Source organism: Natator depressus, chromosome 1 (assembly GCF_965152275.1).
Source record: "Natator depressus isolate rNatDep1 chromosome 1, rNatDep2.hap1, whole genome shotgun sequence".
In the NCBI taxonomy this organism is placed as follows: domain Eukaryota; kingdom Metazoa; phylum Chordata; order Testudines; family Cheloniidae; genus Natator; species Natator depressus.
Genome location: NC_134234.1, coordinates 262,519,206 through 262,544,833, shown reverse-complemented (window position 1 = coordinate 262,544,833; position 25,628 = coordinate 262,519,206). Strand labels below are relative to the sequence as shown.

Genomic DNA, 25,628 nt, shown 5'->3' with positions numbered 1-25,628 from the left:
AGTCATATAAGAAAACAGCTCCCTCTTGTGATGAAACAGCAGTTAGTGCATGGTGAAATAGTGTGGAAGAGGTCTGTAGAAAGATGAATAGAACAAAACCAGAAAAGCCTCTTCCACTGGGGCTTATCATTTTACATATTTACCTAACAATAGTCTCTTGCTTCATTTGACTAGTGAAACATTTCAAAATTCTATTCTTTTTGGTATCAACGTAAGCATACTCTCTAATACTATAACACTCCTCTTCATTCTTTCCTCCCTTTCCTGTTTATTATTATAAAATTTATTATTTGTATCACAGTGGTGCTGAGCTCAGGGCCTCATTGTGCTAGGCACTGTACAGGCATATATGGCTTGTCAACACTGAAAACACTACAGCGACACAGCATAGACATTACCTACACCAATGAGAAAGATTCTCCTATCAGCGTAGGTAATCCACCTCTCTGACAGATGATAATAGGTCAGTGGAAGACTTCTTCCATTGACCTAGCACTATCTACATATGGAATTAGGTCAGTTTAACAATGCCTCTCAGGGGTGTAGATTTTTTCACACCTCTGACTGACATAGTTAAATCAATCTAATTTTGTAGTATAGACGAAACCCTAGGCTATGTCTACCCTACAGTTTATGTTAGCATAATTTATGTTGCTCAGGGAGGTGAATAAACCATGCAGACATCTATCCCAGAACAAGAGGAGTGTAAAATGCTATCACGTCTGAATGGTGGTGTTCTGTACCCACTTTGCACTGTTATAAATGACTACACAATGTGGTGGGCAATAGAGAGATGGGCCGAGGAGTGCACAGCACAGCCCCAGAGATGAGGAAAGGGGTGGGCAAAGGTGGCTTTTGGGCTCATGTAGATCTGGGTCATTACATAAATGGCTGGTCTTCTGCTGCTCTAAGTCATGCCCAAACTGTCAATGGGCAGATAAAGACAGATAAGGCAGCCATGGATCAGAGAAGGTGCAGGGAAACCCCAGCCATTTCCCCCTATGTAGGAGCCACTGGAGAATCTCTCTACCCTGGGATGATCTTTCCATGGCCACCTATGCCTGTTTTAGATCCAGATTCCACTGCTGGCATGGTGCAGAGTGACTACATCCTTCTCCAGAATTGGGACCTCTGATTGTTGTCATTTTTATTTTGCTTTGGGTACACTGTGTATCAGAGAGGCTAAAGAAAACAGCGCAGAAACTCATCACCACCAATGCCAACCATTCAAAGCTCAAGTCAGCACCCCAAAAAATGTGATTGGCTGAAAAATCATGAGATTTTAGAATAAACTACACTTGGGGCTCCTTTTGTTTGCCTTCTAGCTTTTGAGACGCTGGGGTACCCTCTAGTCATGTTTTCAAGCTTTTCTCCACAACCATAAGGGCTAGAAACTTTTTTAAAAAACAAAAGCTGGGATTCTCATATAATCACTTGACTGCAGGGGCTGAAGTACCAGATGTCATGAGACAATCAGGAGAGGTGGCAACAAAGGAAACGGGGGGAGAGCAATGAGTCAGGAGTGGGAAGGAGGCAGTCTTGCTAGGATTCTCCCTTCCCTCTCCTATTTTCCATGCTTCCAATCAAGAAGATGATGGTAATCTAATGGCACAACAAATTTGGACATATTTGGTTTGCTCCCAGACCGTCATGCAGTCATTTTTGTGCCATTCACTTCCAATGGGGAGTTCTTTCTGGCAACCGCCAATGCTAAACTGTACAGATCTTTTACATTTTTCAGTTTTCATATGAGCTTTGGCATTTAATTTTGTCATATTTAATCATAGTGGTACTTTTAAAAAGCATTCTCTTTCTAAAGGAATAGATGGACCTGAAAGCTTAGTGAAACAGTTGTTCAACATTTTAAATAGCTAACTCTGATAATTATGAGAAAAATTACAGTGGAAAATTAGAGGCTCTGGCTGTAGTTCATTGTTTTTGAAGCCCCAAGAGTACAATTAACTCACATATGACAAGCGGACGCTCGTCATACATTTCTGCTTCATTGATTCTGACCCTTCTAAAAAGGGCCTGACTATGTGAAAACTTGTGATAAGAGCTTCAGTATTGCAGTTCGTAACCTGAAATTAACACAGGTGGTTAATGTTATATGTTTAATTACAGTGTGCACCATGGGTTAGATTTACTCTCCAAAGAGTGTGTTCTTTGTTGCTAGTTTATTCCAAACAGTAGAAATGTTTATTCCTATAGCAGCAGCAGAAAGTGACTAATCATAGTTTAGTCAAGTGACCTCTCAATTTTTCGATTTTGCTTCCTGTGGCTTTGCATCCACTGATTTTCACTTTGAGTTTTCGGGTTTGAACAATCTCCAAACCTCAAAGCAAAATGTGACTAAAACTACAAAGTTTAGCTTCCTTTTTGTGTAAATCATGAAAAACCACAGTGGTTTCCACCCAAAGCCTTAACTTTTAGCCAAGATTAGCTCAAAACTCAGAAATACGTTTCCTCCTAGGGATTGAGATAACTAAAGAACAAGTCACAAAGTTTTCACTTTTGGAAATAGAGTAGGATCCCTTCCTTCAAACCTATGGGGTTAACTGCCCTGGCATTGCTACTGCAGAACCACTGGTGTGGAATTCGAAACACACCCCAGACGCCCACCATCAGACAGCTTCAGGCAGCTGTATTAAGCAATCTTGCAACAGCCCTATTTTAATATGAAAGTTATAATGTACCCTGCGCTCCGATAAAAAAGGCATGAATTCATTGGGCCTGATTCTCAAGTGCACTAAGGCACAGTGTAAAGGAGATAAAGTGGGTTTGAATGTAATTAAAGTCCAGAGTGCTGTAAAGGTGCCTGAGCATAAATAAGAATCAAGCCCATGGTCTCTAGACCCAAGAGTCACAGAATCATAGAATCATAGAATATCAGGGTTGGAAGGGACCTCAGGAGGTCATCTAATCCAACCCCCTGCTCAAAGCAGGACCAGTCCCCAGCGAAATCATCCCAGCCAGGGCTCTGTCAAGCCTGACCTTAAAAACTTCTAAGGAAGGAGATTCCACCATCTCCCTAGGTAACGCATTCCAGTGTTTCACCACCCTCCTAGTGAAAAATTTTTTTCCTAATATCCAACCTAAACCTCCCCCACTGCAACTTGAGACCATTACTCCTTGTTGTGTCATCTGCTACCACTGAGAACAGTCTAGATCCATCCTCTTTGGAACCCCCTTTCAGGTAGTTGAAAGCAGCTATCAAATCCCCCCTCATTCTTCTCTTCCGCAGACTAAACAATCCCAGTTCCCTCAGCCTCTCCTCATAAGTCATGTGTTCCAGTCCCCTAATCATTTTTGTTGCCCTCCGCTGCACGTTTTCCAATTTTTCCACATCCTTCTTGTAGTGTGGGGCCCAAAACTGGACACAGTACTCCAGATGAGGCCTCATCAATGTCGAATAGAGGGGAACGATCAGGTCCCTCAATCTGCTGGCAGTGCCCCTACTTATACATCCCAAAATGCCATTGGCCTTCTTGGCAACAAGGGCACACTGTTGACTCATATCGAGCTTCTCATCCACTGTAACCCCAGGTCCTTTTCTGCAGAACCGCTGCCTAGCCATTTGGTCCCTAGTCTGTAGCGGTGCATGGGATTCTTCCGTCCTAAGTGCAGGACTCTGCACTTGTCCTTGTTGAACCTCATCAAATTTCTTTTGGCCCCATCCTCTAATTTGTCTAGGTCCTTCTGTATCCTATCCCTACCCTCCAGCGTATCTACCCCTCCTCCCAGTTTAGTGTCATCTGCAAACTTGCTGAGGGTACAATCTACACCATCCTCCAGATCATTTATGAAGATATTGAACAAAACCGGCCCCAGGACCAACCCTTGGGGCACTCCACTTGATACCGGCTGCCAACTAGACATGGAGCCATTGATCACTACCTGTTGAGCCCGACAATCTAGCCAACTTTCTACCCACCTTATAGTCCATTAATCCAGCCCATACTTCTTTAACTTGCTGGCAAGAATACTGTGGGAGACCATGTCAAAAGCTTTGCTAAAGTCAAGGAACAACGCATCCACCACTTTCTCCTCATCCACATAGCCAATTATCTCGTCATGGAAGGCAATTAGATTAGTCAGGCATGACTTGCCCTTGGTGAATCCATGCTGACTGTTCCTGATCACTTTCCTCTCCTCTAAGTGCTTCAGAATTGATTCCTTGAGGACCTGCTCCATGATTTTTCCAGGACTGAGGTGAGGCTGACTGGCCTGTAGTTCCCAGGATCCTCCTTCTTCCCTTTTTAAAAGATGGGCACTACATTAGCCTTTTTCCAGTTGTCCGGGACTTCCCCTGATCGCCATGAGTTTTCAAAGATAATAGCCAATGGCTCTGCAATCACATCCGCCAACTCCTTTAGCACTCTTGGATGCAGCGCATCCAGCCCCATGGACTTGTGCTTGTCCAGCTTTTCTAAATAGTCCCGAACCACTTCTTTCTCCACAGAGGGCTGGTTACCTCCTCCCCATGCTGTGCTGCCCAGTGCAGTAGTCTGGGAGCTGACCTTGTTCATGAAGACAGAGGCAAAAAAAGCATTGAGTACATTAGCTTTTTCCACATCCTCTGTCACTAGGTTGCCTCCCTCATTCAGTAAGGGGCCCACACTTTTCTTGACTTTCTTCTTGTTGTTAACATACCTGAAGAAACCCTTCTTGTTACTCTTAACATCTCTTGCTAGCTGCAACTCCAGGTGTGATTTGGCCTTCCTGATTTCACTCCTGCATGCCCAAGCAATATTTTTATACTCTTCCCTGGTCATTTGTCCAATCTTCCACTTCTTGTAAGCTTTTTTTTGTGTTTAAGATCAGCAAGGATTTCACTGTTAAGCCAACCTGGTCGCCTGCCATATTCACTATACTTTCTACACATCGGGATGGTTTGTCCCTGTAACCTCAATAAGGATTCTTTAAAACACAGCCAGCTCTCCTGGACTCCTTTCCCCATCATGTTATTCTCCCTGGGGATCCTGCCCATCAGGATCATATACAAACATACCATACTTGCTCTAAAAGAAGGGGCAGGAATTGGGCACGGGATTCCCTTTTTTCTGGGAGAACACCAGTCTCTTAGATTAATGAACCAGCTGAGGTTGGCACAGTCACAGGTTCTAAGGGGTTTGGGAAGCTAGCAGCAGCTACATACCCTTCTTTCCCTACTAACTGTCTAGGATGCTGTCTAGGATGCTCCTGTTTGGTTTGGCCCAAATAATAATCAGAGAGCCAGAAAGTGTCATTGTTCCTTGGTCCAAATACCTTACAGATGCAATTGTCACACAGCATAATGCCCTTGGCTCTGACCCCCAGGGTGAACTCAGGGTATGTCTACACTGCAATAGAACACCTATGGCTGGCCCATGTCAGCTGATTCAGGCTCACAGGTTTGGGCTGTGGGGTATAAAATTGCAGTGTAGATGTTCAAGCTCGGGCTGAAACCTAGGCTCTGGGACCCTCCCTTGTTGCGGGGTCCTAGAGCCAGGATACCAGCCTGAGTGTTTACACTGCAATTAAATATCCCCTTAGCCTGAGCCCCATGAGTCCAAGTCAACTGACACAGGCCAGCTGTGGGGTTTTAACTGCAATGTAGACATACCCTGACAGGTTTTTCTGGGTCTGATTGCAAATGCAGGGGCTAGGGGATTATTTGGCAAGCTGCGTGTATTGGATGCAGAAAGCCAGCAGACAGACAGATGCAGTCATGAATGTGGCCCTAAGAGAGAGAGACAGAGCTTTTTGGGGCACAGGACTCACTGGAATGGCAGGCTTGGAAACCATGAGCAAAGAAACTGTCTCCTGTTGTTTGTTCCTACTGTGTTCACAAAAACAGGACTTTGTGTACATTCTTTGGGAGTCAACAGGATTTCACTAAAGAAATACTGACTATCACCAATTTCTCCTTTAACGGAAACAACCTGGCAAAGGCCCAAATATTTGGCTAGCTGCTTAGGCCAAGAGGGCCACAGATAAAACTATTTATTTTTAGTATATTTTTAAAAAATCTGATTATATCACTGAATTTTTTAACAGGTATCGCTGATGATTACATAACCCCCATGTTTGGTTTTTATAAAAGCGTTGGAGAACTGAAGATGACAGAAGAAGAGTATGCTCTACTTACAGCAATAGTTATCTTAACTCCAGGTAATTTCTATTTCTAAATTCAATAGTCGACAATAATTTTTACATACAGGAAATCATAAAAATGACTTGCCTGTAGCAGCTAAATAAAAATTAAGATATTGTTGCTTATCAGAAAGGGCTTTTCTTTTCTCTTGTATGGAAAACTCCCAAGTGTTGATGATATATCTGAGCAAATCTGTCCTAACATTCCATTGCGATTTCAGTGGAACATCAGAACTTTGAAAGGAAGCTTCCACATCATGTATACTGTGCTCAAGAACCAGCAGCAAAGGGATTAAGTCTTGAAGAACAAACTCTGGCTGGCATATCATAAGTACATGGTAGAAAACCTGCAGGCAGAAGCAGGGGAGGGAAAGTAGCCGTTTTTTATGCTGTAAGCTCCGTCAGGACCAGGATTTTCTCTTTTCTATGTTTATATAGCACCGGTACAATGGTGCCCCAATCCCAATTAAGGCCTTTGGTCCTACTACAATATATTTACTATTATTACTACTTGTTCCTATTCCAGCTTTCACCAAAACATACGAAGAAGTTTTATGGTACCAAAGGCCTTCCATCACAGGAGTGGTACAGGAGAATTCTGGGACAAGGCATACAGGTCATAAAATGGCTGGAATAGGGACCAATTACTTATTCACATAACTTGGCAGTCACTCCCATTCCAACATGCAATATGGCAAAAACCAAGCTCTAAGTACAGTTCTTACTGGTGCCCATGGATCGGTGGGTATAACAAGCCAGGAGAGGCTAAGCCTCCCTTGGCGCAGCCGCTGCTGAACCAGATGCCTGGGCTGTGGTGGCCCCGCCTCTTTCCCTCCCTTCTGGGAATGGGCTTCCACGGGAAGGTTTTGCTTATTTATTATGCGCCATGCAGGTTTCCGGGCGGCTGAGGCGGCGGTATCTGCTACTCAGCTTCCCCGGTCCCTTGGACTCCCCAGGGAGATTACTGATGAACTCGGGAAGCTGAGTAGCAGATACCACCTCCTCAGCTGCCCAGGAACCTGCATGGCACATATAAAAGCTTGATGTTCTCCATCTGGCTGCTCCTCTCCAGCACTCTCCACCCCCCACTCTGGAGGTGCCCACTGCCACTTGCCAGTTCCTTCTTTCCTCCCCACTCAGCCCCCTCCCCGCTTGCCCACCACCGCTCACCCGCGATGGGCCAAGCAAGGAGGGGAGAGGAGAAGAAGGGATGCATGCAGCGAGTGGGGAGGGGGCTGAGCAGTGGAGTGGGGGAGGAGGGACCATCGAGCAATGTCAGGGGAGGCCGAGCAGGGAGGAGGGGGAAAGGAGAGGAGGGGTGCCAGTGGGTAGGGGACCCAGCTGGGGAGGGGGCAGGGTCTGGGGAAGAGCAGGGGCAGGGCCTGGGGTGGAGTGTGGGCGGGACTGTGAGCAGAAGAGGTGGGATGGGGAGCTAACCTCTCCGAGAGGAAGCTTTACCCGCTGCCCATGGTGGTACCAGGAGATGGCCAGGAAAAGAGTCATCCACCCCCCCCCCCCCAAAAAAAAAAAAATTAGATGGGGAAGAACAATGAAAACCAAAAAATTTTGACCAAAAGCTTTCAGCTGAAAACTAGAAATCTTGATTTGTAAATGCCACCATGTTGCTGAATGCAAGATGTAGTTTGGATGATTCATGCCCTCATTCTCTTCTATGGGCCCGTCTCCCTGGCTGGCCTACATAGCTCATGATACATGACTTCTTCCCCTCTTGGTGAGCCCTCACAACGTATCATGAGAGTTCCTGGTTGCAGTGCATCATGGGAGATGTAGTCAAGGTGGGGAGCCCAGCCCATAGAGGAGAACGGCGACACAAGGAACCTGAATTACAATGCCTCGGAGGTATGGTGGCAACATTTTCTAATAAAAAGCTTTTAGTGTTTGAAGTTAAAATGATCCATCGACAGCTAAAACTTTTCACAAAAAAGATTGTTTAGTTAAAAATCCAATTTTAGCTAGAAAAACAGTTTTGATGGAAAAATGTTTTCCATCATTGCTTAGAGCTTTGTGCTGGTCCTCTGTACTGGGATGTATTTCATAATTTTAAATGAGTAAAAGATGAAGGATCAGCTTTGTTTTATTATTTAATTTGTGTGTGTATTTTCCTGTAATAAAAAGAAGCAAACTAAAAAGAGGCCAAGTTATTGTCCCCAGAAGACCAAGCTGCTGGCATGAGAAGCTTCTGCCTGAAAATTAGTTTTTTTGCTAGTTATGATTGGTTGCAAGAAGGGAGTATGTATTAAAAAGAGCAGTCTCAATCATAATTGCAACACTAGGGCTTGTCTACATAGTGCATTAGTGTGCACCAGCTGGGGTGTAAATTCTAATGCACAAAGCACACTGATGAACTTTAGCGTGCACCAGTAGGATCCACAAAGACAATTGGTGCACGATACACTGGTGCATATTAGAATTCAGCCTCCCCCCCCCTCCCCCCCCGCTGATGAGCACTAATGCATCATGTAGACAAGTCCTGAGATCCTTACGCTTCCTCTTGCCTTGAAACATTCTTTTTGGCAGGTTTGACTGTTGCCCTATGCTAGGGTGAAAAGGTTTAATATTACATACTCTAGGCTGCAGTCCATCCATTTCTCATAAGAGATTCAGAGAAGTGTTTGCAATGTACAAAAGTACATACTTGCCAATTATTTTTTCCTTATTCTTTTTAAAACAAACCAGATCGACAATACATAAAGGATAGAGAGTCTGTGGAAAGACTTCAAGAACCACTCCTTGAAGTTCTACAAAAACTCTGCAAACTTTACCACACTGATAACCCTCAACATTTTGCATGTCTTCTGGGCCGTCTTACAGAATTACGGACATTTAACCATCATCATGCAGAGATGCTGATGTCATGGAGAGTGAATGATCATAAATTTACCCCTCTTCTCTGTGAAATCTGGGATGTGCAGTGATAAATATTTTTAAAGGACCAAATAGCATTTATTTTCATAGAACTACTCAACAGTTATTTCTTTAACTTTTCTTTATTTCTTTTTTACACACAAAGAAAACACACAAAGGATTTCATACAGAAACTTTGTTCATTATTTACTGAATGTTATGTAACTATCAGCCTTTCACATGTGAATATAGAACAACTTTCCCTGTATTTATACTTTCAGATCAAAAAGATAATCTTCAGCATCACTGAGATACCCTATTAGTTCCTTCTGAAATGAATGATTATATTTTTCAGTTCTTTCTTTTAAAATGGGTGATGCAGATTTTCATAATATTTGTTCATCACAGTACTATTATGCTTGACCTTTTGTATTAAAGGACATTGTTCAAATATTTACTGTAATAAACTAATGGAAATGATTTATGCCTCGACATACTTTTATCTTTTAACCATGAAATGTGTTAATTTGAGATGTCCAAGCTCTTATTTGCTCAAATGGTGGACAACCAGTTGGCTCTAGCAAATGGAAAGAGCCTCAAAACAGGCTATTGAACTATTTCTTGCATGCCATAAATATGTAACTTCTTGTTCTCTTTGCATTATCAATATTCACAAGTAAAATTGAGATAACATTGTGTATTTTGTGGAATTCCACCATAGACTATCCTATTTTACAATAGGTTACATAACAGAAATAGCTATCCGTGATCAGCAGCTCTGAGCTAAATCTCACTATTGATGTCTTAGAAACAGGTATCATTCTTAAAACTAATACAATAAATGTAGCACTAATTTTATGGGGACACTATTAAAGGGACACTGTAAATCTGAAAATCACAATCCTCTCTAATGTTACAAGTAAAATCCAAGAGTAATATAGCAAAGGTTACATGGAAAATATGTGCTGGAAATGGCCCACCTTGATTATCATACACGTTGTAAGGAGAGTGATCACTTTACATAAGCTATTACCAGCAGGAGAGTGGGATGGGGGGAGAGAAAACCTTTTGAAGTGATAAACACCCATTTTTTCATGGTCTGTGTGTATAAAACATCCTCACTGAATTTTCCGCTTTATGCATCCTATGAAGTGAGCTGTAGCTCACAAAAGCTTATGCTCAAATAAATTGGTTTGTCTCTAAGGTGCCACAAGGTCTCTAAGTCTCTAAGGTGCCTTTTCTTTTTGCGAATACAGACTAACACGGCTGCTACTCTGAAACACGGAAAATAAGCATTTTTCTCTACTTTCTCCAGTTTAAAGAAAAGGAGTACTTATGGCACCTTAGAGACTAACCAATTTATTTGAGCATAAGCTTTTGTGAGCTACAGCTCACTTCATCGGTTGCATTCAGTGGAAAATACAGTGCGGAGATTTATATACACAGAGAACATGAAACAATGGGTGTTACCATACACACTGTAACGAGAGTGATCAGGTAAAGTGAGCTATTATCAGCAGGAGAGCGGGGGGGCGGAAAAACCTTTTGCAGTGATAATCAAGATGGGCCATTTCTAAGGTGCCACAAGTCCTCCTTTTCTTTTTGCGGATACAGACTAACACGGCTGCTACTCTGAAACCTTTCTCCAGTTTGTTTACTTTGTGGATCTGATGGCACTTTCTGCCCCTTAACTTCCACTATTTTCACTGTTTAGTCAGTTAACCAGTTTCACCTCCTATTTCTGCAGGTCTTCTACACAGCAAACAAGGGAAAGAAAACCCTTTTTAAAATATGAAAATACAATTAGAAAACCATAAAAATTGCCAAGGTGGGGCTATGGGGTAGTGTAGTAACATAAACTAATTTTAATTTTTTTAACTGAGTAGATTTAAAATCGTTCACGTATGTCACTTTAAATAGTTTAGGCCTCAAATTTAGGCCCTGATCCTGCAATGTGGTGTTTTGGGATGATTCATAGATATCCAGGTCAGAAGGGACCATTATGATCATCTAGTCTGACCTCCTGCACAATGCAGGCCACAGAATCTCACCCACCCACTCTTGCAATAAACCTCTCACCTATGTCTGAGTTACTGAAGTCCTCAAATCGTGGTTTAAAGACTTCAAGGAGCAGAGAATCCTCCAGCAAGTGACCCATGCCCCATGCTACAGAAGAAGGCAAAAAACCTCCAGGGCCTCTTCCAATCTGCCCTGGAGGAAAATTCCTTCCTGACCCCAATTCCTGTGCCCATGCAGAGCCTTGTTAATATCAATAGGGCTTCAAGCAGGCAGAGGGTATCATATTGCAGGATCTAGACCTCACATTGTTGGGTACATAATTGTTACAAAATCTAACATAAATTAAAAAATGTTCATGATTTTCAGAAGAACATGCAAACAATCCAGTGTTTCGATAAATTCCTTTGTGCTGGTGGAAAACTGAATAGTGCACTAGTACATGATGAAACTGACTAGAAAGAGGTGAGCCTGGTTTTACTAAGAAAAGTACAAAAACTAGTTTTGATTTTTCAGTTTTAATACCTAGAGCTGGTGAAACAATGAAAAAATATCATGATATTTCATAATTATTTTCATTCTCTTCATCTTCTAGACCAGTCGTTTTCAAACTTATTTTCTGGAGACCCAGTTGAAGAAAATTGTTGATGCCCATGACCCAGCAGAGCTGGAGATGAGGGATTTGGGGTGTTGGAGGGGCTCACTGGGGCAGAGGGTTGGGGTGCGGGAGTGAGGGCTGCGGGGTGGGGCTGGGAATGAGGGGTTCAGGGTGTGGGAGGGGGCTCTGGGCTGGGGCAAGGGTTGGGGTAAGGGAGGGGGTCAGAGCTCTGGGCTGGGGGTGCAGGATCTGGTGGGGCTGGGGATGAGGGGTTTGGGGGGGCTCAGGGCTGGGGCAGGGGATTGGTGCGGGGTTGGGGCGCAGGCTTACCTCGGGCAGCTCCCAGTCAGCAGTGCAGCAGAGGTGCTAAGGCAGGGTTCCAGCCTGTCCTAGCACTGCGGACCATGCTATGCCCCGGAAGCAGCCAGTGGCAGGTCCGACTCCTAGGCAGAAGTACACAAGCAGCTCCACACAGCTCTTGCCCGCAGGCACCGCCCCCACCCCGGAACCGGCCAATGGGAGTGCAGAGCCGGTGCTCGGGAAGGGGGCAGCGTGCCGAGCCCTATGGCCCCTCTGCCTTGGGGCCAGAACTGCTGCTGGCTGCTTCCGGGGCGCAGCGTGGTGTCGGAACAGGTAGGGACTACCCTGCTTTAGCTGGGCAGCACTGCCGATGGGACCCAATGCCTTACATTCTGCGACCCAGGACTAGGTCGTGACCCATGGTTTGAAAACCACTGTTCTAGACTGCATGTTCTTTCAAAAATTTTTTTTCTATTTTTGAAATATTTCTCAAAAACTGTTTCTTTAAAAAAATTCTGTTTTTAAAAAGGAAAATGATACATGAAAAATGATAATTAAAAATAGTAAATATTGACAATTTTTGGTGAGAATTTTTTATTAAAAAGAGAATTTTAACTAAAAATTTTAAAATATTGTAATAAACTATTAATAACAACATACTGTTAGTAATACAGGTAAATTATTGTTATATTATTAATTATTATTATTATTATTATTAGGTCCTGCCAGTTCCTATCTAATTGCTTTGACTAAACATTTGATTGTAGAAGTTGCAGTTCTGATAACCCCAAGCAGTGAAAAATCATGAGTCAGGACCCCAAAATTATGAAATTAGCTTAAAAATAATGAGATTTTAACAAATAGGTTTTTTTGGAGGGGGGGATTATTTATATTATGGTCTTTGCCCCTTTAGGGTTCAAATTTTCAAGTTTTTGTTCACAATCATGAGGGCTGGATACTTTTTTAAAAAACAAAACAAAACTGAAAGTTTCACATATTCAGATAACATAAGCTGTAACAAAAACCACTAAATATTGTGATAAAATCATGAGAGTTGGCAACACTAAAGTTGTGGCAGAACAATATTATTATCCTAATCTAAAACAGGGTTCCTACTGATACAGATCATTTATAACTTTTTGAAGTGGTCTTTTGTCCGAGATGTTTTGTAGTAACAATACAAACATATCCTCTTCTTTGTCCTGCCCACTCCTTTCCCCATTACCCATTAGGCTGGAGTGCTTTTTTCTTTGATGTTTTTGAGCCCCTTTGTCACTAGTGGCTAATATTGCCTTATCTACAACTAAGGCTTCCATCCCACAAAGATGTATACATGTGCTTAACTTTATATCTGTGAATAGTCCCATTGACTTCAACAGGACTTTGCACATACGTATTTTCAGGATTGGAACCTAAGCGTTTTCTTAAAATCTCCACCTTTGCACAGTCACTTTTGTTGCTCCATAAGGCGTAGGACTGGTGGGTGTAGCATGTACAACAGCGGAATTGTCTAGATCTGCTCTGAGCAGGGTTAGAACTGACTGGTGAAAACACCTGTGCCCTGTTTATGCTAGCACTCCCACCTTTGCTGCCCTAGGGAACAAGAGTTGCTTTCAAACATTATTTGATCCTTAGATTATAAGGCTGACATTCTGCTCAGCACACCCAGAACTTTAAGTCATTGTATTACCACATTGCCTCAGCAGCTTTGATGCTGCTAAACTGTGTGTCAGCCTGTCTGCTTGCCAGCAAACTCCTTGAGACTCTGCCCGTCTAAACCTTGCCTTGCCGTAACAATCAGTGAACCCCAGTTCCCAAGTTCCTCAGAGACGTCTCCTTGCAGTATCCAGGCCCTCTTACTGTGACGCTGCCAGAAATTATTAAATTCGCTGCCTCTAAGGAGACAGAGCACACATCAGTCTGTTAGGCTAGTTGAAGACTTACACTTCACTTTAATACACAGTACTGAGATGGTTTTGTCATAAACCAAGGATAAGTTTATTATTAAAGACCAGAGATGTAAATGATACTAAACAAGAACAAAAGAGACAGGCTATAAACAAAACACGCCCTCTGTGACTAAAACTTAATTTTAGCAAGTTACAATCTTTTGCCTGTACAGTTTTTTATTTATATCAAGTTACCAGCATCCAGACTACTATACCTCCAGACTAGGGGATTGGCTCAGATTGTGGTACCCTATGTCCCCTAGTCCTGGATCAGTAAAATGTCTTTTTGATACCCTTATAAATTACCCAGAGTCCATTGAAGGCTTCCTGGGGTGCAATCCTGACCTCTGGTGAGTTCACTAAACTCCTTCCTCTGTTGCTCATTAGCTTGATTGCTTCATTTACCTGATATATACATGTATTTTCACTGTCCTCTGCCTATAATCAAGCCAGTCATGCAGGGGAGTCCACATTGCTATGACTATGGCAGGCTCAACATCTGCTCTGCCTCTCAAACACATTTTAAGAACATATTTCCAGCACCCACATATAACTTTTTGTACACAACCCGTATATACCTCATGCAATGACTTTCGGTGCCAGCATGTCACCAGTTTACATGAAACACCTTACAAGAAAGCCACCTTTTAGATATATATTATGACAATAGTGTGTTGTGGGTAGTGAGTGTGTCAGGCCTGATATGAGTTACACTATAGTGGGCCTTCTGCCAGTGGGCACTGAGGGGCTCTTAGAGTCATTGTGATCATCTAGTTTGACCTCCTGCACAACACAGGCCATGGAATGACACTGAATTAATTCCTCTTTGAATTAGAGCAGGGCTTTTCAAACTGGGGGTCATGAGATTATTACCTGGTTGTCACGAGCTGTCAGCCCTGTGCCCCAAATCTTCTTCAGAGTCACTGCTTTCCCATCCTGTAAGTATGGCTACATTCTTTGTTCCTAGAGGTATACATTTACATTTAGCCATATGAAAACACACAGTTTGGCTGCACCCAGTTTACCAAGTAATACAGATAGCTCTGTATTAGTGACCTAATTTGTGGTGTGAAGTCCCATTATTTACCACAAGGCCCGTTGACAGTAATTCCAGGCCCCATGGCAGAACAGTCAATGGGCCTCCACGCATGCACCAGCCACAGGGACGCGGTCCGCCTGACATTTGGGCGGTGCTGTGCCTGAGCTGGCTGGTGCCCAGTGGCTGCTGGATGCGCTTTTCCAGCACGGCCAGGGCTTTCATATGCCCGTCCGGTAGGGTTGCCAACGGTCTAATCGTGCAAACTCAAATACTCTTGCCCCACCCCCTGTCCTGCCCCTTCCCTGAGACCACGCCGCTGTCCTGCCCATTCTCCATGGCCCCGCCCCCTGCTCACTCCATCCCCCCTCCCTCTGTCGCTCGCTCTCCCCCACCCTCACTCACTTTCACCAGGCTGGGGCAGGGTCGGGGTGCAGTAGGGGGTGAGGGGTGCAGGTACTGGGAGGGAGTTTGGGTGCAGGAGGGGGTGCAGGGTTGGAGTTTGGATGCAGGAGGGGGTGCAGGGTTGGGCTCTGGGAGGGAGTTTGGGTGAGGGAGGAGATGTGGGGTTGGGCTCTGGAAGTGCGTTTGGGTGCGGGAGGGGATGTGGGTGCGGGCTCTGGGAGGGAGTTTGGGTGCAGGAGCGGTTCAGGGGGTCGGCGGTTACCTTGGGCAGCTCCCGAAAGCGACCGGTACACCGCTCTGGCTGCAGCGCTCCTAGGCGGGGGCCCATGAAGTCTCCGCACGCCGCTGCCTACAGGTACTGCCCCCGTAGCTCCCATTGGCGGCAGTTCCCGGCCAATGGGAGCTGCGGAGTCGGTGGTCGAGGTAGGGGCAGTGCACAGAGACTCTTTCCTCAGGGGCTGCAGGGACATGCCAGCCACTTCTGGGAGCAGTGCGGAGCAAGGGTGCACAGGAAGTCTGCCTTAACCCCACTGCACTGCCGGCAGCAGTGACCGGGGTCCCAGGCCCTTTTAAATCATGCGGACCCCTGGGCAATTGCCCCCTTTGGCCCGTCCGTCAGCGGGCCTGTTTACCACTCTCCCAATCTTTGTGTCATTTGCAAACTTTATTAATGATCATTTTATGTTTTCTTACAAGGAACTGATAAAAATGCTCAGTTGTGTAGGGCCAAGAACTGATCCTTGCCTGACACCACTAGAAACACACCTGTGTCATGTTTCAGAGTGGCAGCCATGTTAGTCTGAATCAGCAAAAACAACAAGGAGTCCTTGTGGCACCTAAGAGACTAACAAATTTATTTGGGCATAAGCTTTTGTGAGCTAAAACCCACTTCATCAGATGCATGGAGTGAAAAATACAGGAAGCAGTGTATATACATTACAGCACATGAAAAGATGGGAGTTGCCTTACCAAGTGTGGGGTCAGTGCTAATGAAGCCAATTCAATTAAGGTGGAAGTGGCCTATTCTCAACAGTTGACAAGAAGGGGTGAATATCAACAGAGGGAAAATTATTTTTGTAGTGCTAACGAGGCCAGTGCAATCAAGGTGGACGTAGCCCATTCCCAACAGTTGACAAGAAGGTGTGAGGATCAACAGAGGGAAAATTACTTTTTGTAATGACCCATCCACTCCCAGTCTTTATTCAGGCCTAATTTGATGGTGTCCAGTTTGCAAATTAATTCCAGTTCTGCAGTTTTTCATTGAAGTCTGTTTTTGAAGTTTTTTTTTGTTGAAGAATTGCCACTTTAAGTCTGTTATTGAGTGTCCAGGGAGACTGAAGTGCTCTCCTACTGGTTTTTGAACGTTACAATTCTTGATGTCTGATTTGTGTCCATTTATTCTTTTGCGTAGAGACTGTCCAGTTTGGCCAATGTACATGGCAGAGGGACACTGCTGGCACATGATGGCATATATCACATTGATAGATGCGCAGGTGAACGAGCCTCTGATGGTATGGCTGATGTGGTTAGACCCTATGATGGTGTCCCTTGAATAGATATGCAAAAAGAGTTGGCAATGGGGTTTGTTGCAGGGATTGGTTCCTGGGTTCGTGTTTTTGTTGTGTGGTGTGTAGTTGCCGGTGAGTATTTGCTTCAGGTTGGGGGGCTGTCTGTAAGCAAGGACTGGCCTGTCTCCCAAGGTCTGTGAGAGTAAGGGATTGTCCTTCAGGATAGGTTGTAGATCCTTGATGATGCATTGGAGAGGTTTTAGTTGGGGGCTGTAGGTGACGGCTAATGGCGTTCTGTTATTTTCTTTGTTGGGCCTGTCCTGTAGTAGGTGACTTCTGGGTACCCTTCTGGCTCTGTCAATCTGTTTCTTCGCTTCAGCAGGTGTGTATTGTAGTTTTAAGAACACTTCATAGAGCTCCTGTAGGTGTTTGTCTCTGTCTGAGGGACTGGAGCAAATGTGGCTGTATCTTAGAGATTGGCTGTAGACAGTGGATCATGTGATGTGGTCTGGATGAAAGCTGGACGCATATAGGTAAGTATAGCAGTCAGTAGGTTTCTGGTACAGGGTGGTGTTTATGTGACCATCGCTTATTAGCACTGTAGTGTCCAGGAAGTGGATCTCTTGTGTGGACTGGTCCAGGCTGAGGTTGATGGTGAGATGGAAATTGTTGAAATCCTGGTGGAATTCCTCAAGGGCCTCCTTCCATGGGTCCAGATGATGAAGCTGTCATCAATGTAGCGCAAGTAGAGTAGGGGTGCTTGGGGATGAGAGCTGAGGAAGCGTTGTTCTAAGTCAGCCTTAAAAATGTTGGCATGCTGTGGGGCCATGCGGGTACCCATAGCAGTGCCGCTGGTTTGAAGGTATAAATTGTCCCCAAATCTGAAATAGTTATGGGTGAGGACAAAGTCACAAAGTTCAGCCACCAGGTTTGCCGTGACATTATCGGGGATACTGTTCCTGACGGCTTGTAGTCCATCTTTGTGTGGAATGTTGGTGTAGAGGGCTTCTACATCCATAGTGGCTAGGATGGTATTTTCTGGAAGATCACCAATGGATTGTAGTTTCCTCAGGAAGTCAGTGGTGTCTCGAAGATAGCTGAGAGTGCTTGTAGCATCGGGCCTGAGGAGAGAGTCTACATAGCCAGACAATCCTGCTGTCAGGGTGCCAATGCCTGAGATGATAGGGCATCCAGGATTCCCACGTTTATGGATCTTGGGTAGCAGATGGAATACCCCTGATCAGGGCTCTAGGGGTGTGTCTGTGTAGATTTGTTCCTGTGCTTCTTCTTTTGGTAACCCTCAGTGGGATCAGAGGTAAATGGCCCGTGTCATGTCATGGTGTCACCTGTGTCATGGTGATTCTCCCTGTATAATTACATTTTAAGACCTGTTAGTTGGCCAGTTTTTAATCCATTTAATGTCTGCCGTGTTAATTTTTTATTGTTCTAGTTTTTTAATCAAAATATTGTACAATACCAAGTCAAATACCTTATGGAAATCTAAGTATATTACATCAACATTATTACCTTTGTCAACCAAGTTTGTAATTTCATAAAAAAATTATCAAGTTAGTTTGAAAGGATCTATTTTCCAAAATGTTGATTGTCATTAATTATATTTCCCTCCTTTAATTCTTTATTAACTGAGTCCTCAGCTGTTCCATTATTTTGCCCAGTATTGATGTCAGGCCTATAATTAACCAAGTCATCCTGTTTATCCTTTTAAAATATTGGCACCACATTAACTTTCCTTCAATCTTCAAGAACTTCCTCCATGTTCCAAGACTTATTGAAAATCAACATTAACAGTCCAGTGAGGTCTTGGAAGCAACTTATCAGGACCTGTTCATTTAAAAATGTCTAATTTTAGTTCCTGCTGTCTAACATCTTTCTGAGTTACTATTGGAATAGGAAGTCTTTCATCATCATCATATGATACGATTACATCATTTGGATTTGTCCTAAATACAGCACTGAAGTATCTATTTAACACTTCTGCTTTTCTGATTATGGACAATTTTACCATTTCCATCTAATAATGGACTAATACTATCTAGCTGGTATACACTAGTATTTATTAAGTACTATTATTTAATTCTCTTCTCTGACCAGTTGAAACAGACAAGGCTAGAAAATGATGTTTTTGGGTAAAGAAAGTAAAACCCACAGCAAAATGACCCCTCTCCTCCCCCATTTTATAGTGGCTAGAGCAGGGATGGGCAAACTATGGCCTGGGGGCCACATCTGGCCCTTCAGATGTTTTAATCCAGCCCTCCATCTCCCACCAGGGAGCGGGGGTCAGGGCTTGTCTGGCTCCATGCCGTAGCTCTGCACAGCTTCCAGAAGCAGTGGCATCTCCCCCACTCTGGCTCCTACACGCAGGGGCAGCCAGGGGGCTCTGCACGCGGCCCCTGCCCTAAGTGCTGCCCCCGCAGCTTCCATTGGCCAGGAATCACTGCTTGAGGTAAGCGCCACCCGGAGCCTTCACTCCTGACCCCCTCTTGTACCCCAACCCTCTGCCCTAGCCCTGATCTCCTCCTGCCTTCTGAGCCCTTCAGTCTCAAACCAGAGCACCTTCCTGCACCCCCCAACCCCTCATCCTCAGCCCCATCCTAGAGCCCACACCACCAGCTGGAGCCCTCACCCCCCCTGCACCCCAACCCCCTGCCCCAGTCCCGAGCCCCTTCCCACACCCTGAAGTCCTAATTTCTGGCCCCACCCCAGAGCCCTCACCCCAACCCCCAGTTTCATGAGCATTCATGGCCTGCCATACAATTTCCATACCCAGATGTGGCCCTTGGGCCAAAAAGTTTGCCCACACTTGGACTAGAGTTTGCACAGCACACAGCAATTTCTTGCCCACCGTAATCGTGGAAAGAAACTGTAAGCAAGGCCACATGTACTCCACAGTAACTATGACCTAAACTTTGCAGCAAGACCCCAGTATTCTTTGGCACTCCAGAGCAGTAGACTCTGCTGCAGCTTCAGCAAAATTCAAAAACTCGGATTTGTAGCAAATGTGAAAATGAGTAATACACACACTACAGTATCCCTGTGTCTCGCTATTACATTCATTTCTTTTGTGCTGTCTTTACATTTTTAATTTTTGTCATGCTGAACATTCCAGAGCTGCACTGCAAAGTTGGCAGAGGGAAGCAGAGGGTGGGTGGGGTGACTGGGTTGGGACTTTGGCACTCGGGGAAGTGTAGAAGACAACTGTTGGCTTGGAAAAGGGGACATTAGCTGGATGTTAAAATGGTCAGCTTGAAATGGCTAACAATCAAATTGACACTGCACATGATTCTCTGACTGCATAACCAGATGGAGGCAACACACCTTCTGGGAGTAGGAGCTATTGTTTCTGGTGTCTGCAGACTCAGGCAGCTAGTGCTGCTCTGTTCCCAGAGGGCTCTCATTGGGAAGGTTATCCTCACACCACAGAATATCAGGGTTGGAAGGGACCTCAGGAGGTCATCTAGTCCAATCCCCTGCTCAAAGCAGGACCAGGTCCCAAGTTTTTTCCCCCAGATCCCTAAACGGCTCCCTCAAGGACTGAGCTCACAACCCTGGGTTTCAGAGTAACAGCCGTGTTAGTCTGTATTCGCAAAAAGAAAAGGAGTACTTGTGGCACCTTAGAGACTAACCAATTTATTTGAGCATGAGCTTTCGTGAGCTACAGCTCACTTCATCGGATGCATACTGTGGAAATTGCAGAAGACATTATATACACAGACACCATGAAACAATACCTCCTCCCACCCCACTCTCCTGCTGGTAATAGCTTATCTAAAGTGACCATCAAGTTGGGCCATTTCCAGCACAAATCCAGGTTTTCTCACCCTCCGCCCCCCCCACAGACAGACTCACTCTCTTGCTGGTAATAGCCCATCCAAAGTGACCACTCTCTTCACAATGTGTATGATAATCAAGGTGGGCCATTTCCTGCAGAAATCCAGGTTCTCTCACCCCCTCGCCCCCCTCCAAAAACCACACACACAAACTCACTCTCCTGCTGGTAATAGCCTATCCAAAGTGACCACTCTCCTTACAACCTGCATGAAAATCAAGGTGGGCCATTTCCAGCACAAATACAGGTTTTCTCACTCCCCCACCCCCATACACACACAAACTCACTCTCCTGCTGGTAATAGCTCATCCAAAGTGACCACTCTCCCCACAATGTGCATGATAATCAAGGTGGGCCATTTCCAGCACAAATCCAGGTTTTCTCACCCCCCCCCCCAAACTCACTCTCCTGCTGGCAATAGCTCATCCAAACTGACCACTCTCCCCACAATGTGCATGACAATCAAGGAGCATTGGCCTGCTAAACCCTGGGTTTAGCAGGCCAATGCTCAAATCACTGAACTAGCCCTCTCCCCCACAAAGCACCCTTCTGCAGCAGGTTCGGGGGCTGCAGAAGAGCAGGGTGCATGGGCCACCGACCCTGTCCCGCCCATGGGGACAGTCTGCAGCGACACCCTCCCCCTCCCCGGGCGCCTCCTCACTCTCCCCGGACAGAGCCGAGCCCGGGGACGGGGAGGCAGCAGCACGGGGCTGTCAGGTGATGCTGTTGCAGCCGCCCCGGGCCAGGGAGCGACCGGCGGTTCGAGGCTGCGCCTGGAAGGCCCTGCAGCGGGCGAGGCCGGGCTCGCCCGACGGAGGGGCGGGGCTGGCTGTGGCCGACGCCCAGGGCTTGCGGCCCGGCTCGCCAGGCTCCTCCTCGCTCCGCCCGATTGGGCCTTTCGAACGGCGCGGGCGGGCGGAGGCGAATGAATCCGGGCAGGGAGCTGCGGGATGCCCCGGCTGCAAGGGCTCTGCCTGTGTCCGCAGCGCGCCAGGCCGCTGCACGGGGGGAGCGCGAGTTCTGCAGCTGCCGTCTGTGAGTACTTCCCCCCAGCGCGGCACACGGGGACCGCGCTGTATCCGAGGAGCAGCCCGGAGGTCAGCTGTCGACCCCACACGCTCGCTCTGGGGCTGAGGGAGGGGACTGCGCTCGGCGAATTTGTAAAGCTGGGGCTGTGTACAAGCGTCTCTCCTTCTGGGGCGTGGGGGATGATTTATTTTAGTGCGGCGCAAAAAAAGCATGAAGGATGCTCTTGGTGTGTGAGTTGCAGTGCGATAGACAATCTCTGAGCGCTGTCTGACATCTGCCCTGCAGCCAAACTGCCGCAGCAGCAGGATCCTGTGACAGGTCTCATTGAACAGGTCTCCTCTTTCCATGAGGAATCTTACTGGCATTGAAAATAAAACTAACCTTCCGAATAAGTTGCTGCTAACAATGATGATGATCATTATCATCCAGATTTGGAGATAATGTGACTTGGAACCTGTTCTAACTCAGTCTTTAAGCATTCTTGATTTGATCAATACACCCTTCAGTTCCTGTTGCTAGAGATCTTTGCCTCTCCCTCTGGCAGTGGAAAGAGATCTACACCTCTTGAAGTACAATGAGATGAAGTGCACTTTTGAGCTGACTGGGGTTGTTCATAATCAATATCAAGTACTTCAAAGTCAGGCAAAGGAAAAGCTAGAGGAATCATTTTAACTGTAACTTGCCAATTTTAACCATATGGTATATTAAGGTGTATATTAAACAGCATAACCATTCTCTAAAATTACATATAAGAAATATTTTTTCAGTTTATATGTTGTATCTAGCATAAATCTCAGTTTGCGGTAAGAGGAAATTGCCATGGGAACTTTTCCATTTCTTGATTTTTGAATGTTTAAAATTACAATTGTAATGTTTTGTTAATGTCTTTGTATTTTGTAGGTTTGTGCTGGAGGACATTTTATAAAACACTAGTCTCTCTCTGAAAGTATATACAACTCTAGAATGAAATGACAGCACCGCACCACACCATGAAACTATGAAACTTAAATAATGTGTATTTGTATTGCCTTCAAGGGGACTACATTTGGATCTGAGGGCAAGTGAAGGCAGCTCACTTCGCCAGATCATAAGAATGGCCATTCTGGGTCAGACCAATGGTCCATCTAGCCCAGTATTCTGTCTTCCGACAGTGGTTGGGGCCTGATAATCCAGAGGGAATGAAGTAGAACAGGGCTATTTTTCAGTGATTCATCCGCTGGGAATCAGAGGCTTAAGGACACCCAAGAGAATGGAGGTGCGTCCCTGACTAATAATCATTGATGGATCTCCATGAATTTATCTAATTCTTTTTTGAATCCACTTTTACTTTTGGCCTTCACAATATCCCCTGGCAATGCGTTCCACAGGTTGATTGTGCCTTGGGTAAAGAAGAAGTACTTCCTTTTGTTTGTTTTAAACCTGCTACCTAATAATTTCCTTGGGTGACCTCTAGTTCATGTGTTATGTGAAGGGGTAAATAACACTTCCTTATTAATTTTCTCCACACCATTCATGTTTTTATAGACGTGTGTCGTGTTATCAACAATTGAATTTCATCTGCCATTTTGTTGCCAGTCATCCAGTTTTGTGAGATCTCTTTGTAACTCTTCAGTCAGTTTCGGACTTAACCATCTTGAGTAATTTTGTACCATCTACACACTTTGCTACCTCATGGTTCACCCCTTTTTCCAGATAATTTATGAATATGTTGAACAGTACTGGACCCGGTGCAGATCCTTGGGGGACCCCGCTAGTTAACTCTCCCCATTGTGAAAAACTGATAATTTATTCTTACTCTGTGTTTCCTTCTTTTAACCAACTACTGAACCATGCAAGGACCTTCCCTCTTGTCCCATGGCTGCTTATTTTACATAAGAGCCTTTGGTGAGGGACCTTGTCAAAGGCTTTCTGAAAGTCCAAATACACTAGATCACCCTTGTCCATATATGTTAACCTCCTCAAAGAACTCTAATAGATTTGAGACATGATCTCTCTTTACAAAAGCCATGTTGACTCTTCCCAAACATATCATGTTCATCTATGTGTCTGGTTGAAACAAAATGATCAGTCTGCCTGGTTCTGAAGTTAGACTTACCAGCCTGTAATTGCTAGGTTCACCTCTGGGACCTTTTTAAAAAAATTGGTGTTACATTAGCGATCCTTCAGTCATCTGGTACAGAGGCTGATTTAAGTGATAGGTTACATACCATAGTTAGTAGTGCTGCAATTTCATATTTGAGTTCCATTAGAACTCTCTTGGGTGAATGCCATCTAGTCCTGGTGACTTATTACTATTGTTTAATTTATCAATTTGTTTCAAAACCTCCTCTATAGACAGCTCAATCTGGGACAATTCCTCAGATTTGTCTTTTAAAAAGAATGGCTCAGGTGTGGGAATCTCCCTCTCATCCTCTGGAGTGAAGACTGATGCAAAGATTTCATTTAGGCTGTGTACACAACTTATTTAAGCTACGTTGTGCAGGGGTGTGAATAAGCCAGCCCATGAGTGACATAAGTTGCGCTGACCTAAGCGCCAGTGTGGACAGCACTATGTCAGTGGGAGAGCTCCTGCCTCTGCTGGAATAATTAAGTCTATGGGAGAGCTCTCTCCCATTGACTTAGAGCATCTGCACCAATGAAGCTGTGCCACTGTAAGCTCTGCACAGTGTAAGCCATAGCTTCTCCGCAGTGGCCTTATCTATCTTCAGTGCTCCTTTTGCACCTTGATCGTCCAGTGGCCCCACTGATAGTTTGACAGGCTTTCTGCTTCTGATGTACTTTAAAAAATATTTACAGTTAAGTTTTGTGTCTTTTGCTAGTTCCTCTTCAAATTCTTTTTTGGCCTGTCTAATTACACTTTTACATTTGACTTGCCAGAGTTTGGTTGTTTTCTATTTTCCTAGGCAGAATCTGACTTCCGGTTTTTAAATGATGCCTTTTTGCCTCTAAGTGCCTCTTTTACCCTGTCGCTTAGGCACGGTGGCATGTTTCTGGTCCACTTACTGTTTTTAATTTGGGGTAAAAAATTTAATTTGAACCTCTACTATGCTGTTTTTAAAAAGTTTCCATGCAAATTGCAGGCATGTCACTCTTGTGACGATTCCTTTTAATTTCTGTTTAACTAGCTTCCTCATTTTTGTGTAGTTCCTCTTTTTTGAAGTTCAGTATTACTGTGGCAGTCTTATTTGGTATTTCTCTCCCCCCGCTCGGGCCCCCCCTCTCTCGATGTTAAATTTAATTACATTATGGTCACTATTGCTGAGCAGGTCAGCTATATTCACCTCAGGGCCTTAATAATCAAACTTGGATAAAGCAGGCTCCCAGGAACCACAGGTTCAAATCCAATCGGGTCAATACTGCCCTTCCGAAGTGGATCCTGTAAGATGAGTGCCACGGGGATCTTTTGGAAGACACCTTTAAAATCAGGGTGCAGTGTTCTCTACCTGGACCCTTGATCCCAGTACTGATTTTATAGGAATGTGGTTTGTGCAAATGTCCTTGGCTAAAATTCCCATTCCTGTTGTTCAGTGTGCCGAAAAATGGTGGGCTGCATTTTACCTTGTAAAACATTTTGGCATCTTTTGGGATACAGAAACTCTATATAAATGTAAAGTATTATGTACCTTTGGACTTTAAGGCATAGATTTATCCATCTGAAATCTTACTAGTGTTGTGTAAGGATTTTCAAAGTAAAACACAGGCAGGTTTTCCATATTATAATTTGTCCTGCTCCTGCCAGGGGTCTTTTAAAACCTTTTACTTGGTTCCTGACTATAGCCATGTAACAGGATGGCCAGGCTTTGCCTACCCAAAGAGCAACATGCTGAGACTTTTAGGGCTGCACTCCGAGTTCCTGCCTTGCTGGGTAAAAAGGGTGTTTTTTATCAGTCAGTTAGCTTACCGTGATTGAAAAGCACTATTGAGATGTGCTGTTGAGGTG

The 25,628-nt window shown here is 44.7% G+C and overlaps 2 protein-coding genes across 3 annotated transcripts in view; both read left to right on the top strand.

Moving 5' to 3' along the window:
- Window positions 1-9,282, top strand: part of NR1H4 (nuclear receptor subfamily 1 group H member 4) — a 48,709-nt gene extending 39,427 nt beyond the window's left edge. The window contains exons 8-9 of the mRNA XM_074950970.1: window positions 6,040-6,153; window positions 8,833-9,282. Of these exons, the coding sequence (XP_074807071.1) occupies window positions 6,040-6,153; window positions 8,833-9,071 (353 nt within the window). The 3' untranslated portion in view covers window positions 9,072-9,282. The remainder of the gene's footprint in view (window positions 1-6,039; window positions 6,154-8,832) is intronic.
- Window positions 9,283-21,501: 12,219 nt separating this feature from the next.
- The window catches only part of GAS2L3 (growth arrest specific 2 like 3), a 33,332-nt gene continuing 29,205 nt past the window's right edge, over window positions 21,502-25,628 (top strand). Inside the window, exons 1-2 of one of the 2 annotated variants that reach the window (XM_074941821.1) lie at window positions 21,502-21,694; window positions 22,724-22,943. The gene's annotated coding sequence lies outside the window, so the exon portion shown is untranslated. The remainder of the gene's footprint in view (window positions 21,695-22,723; window positions 22,944-25,628) is intronic. The other variant, XM_074941822.1, reaches the window with a different exon arrangement.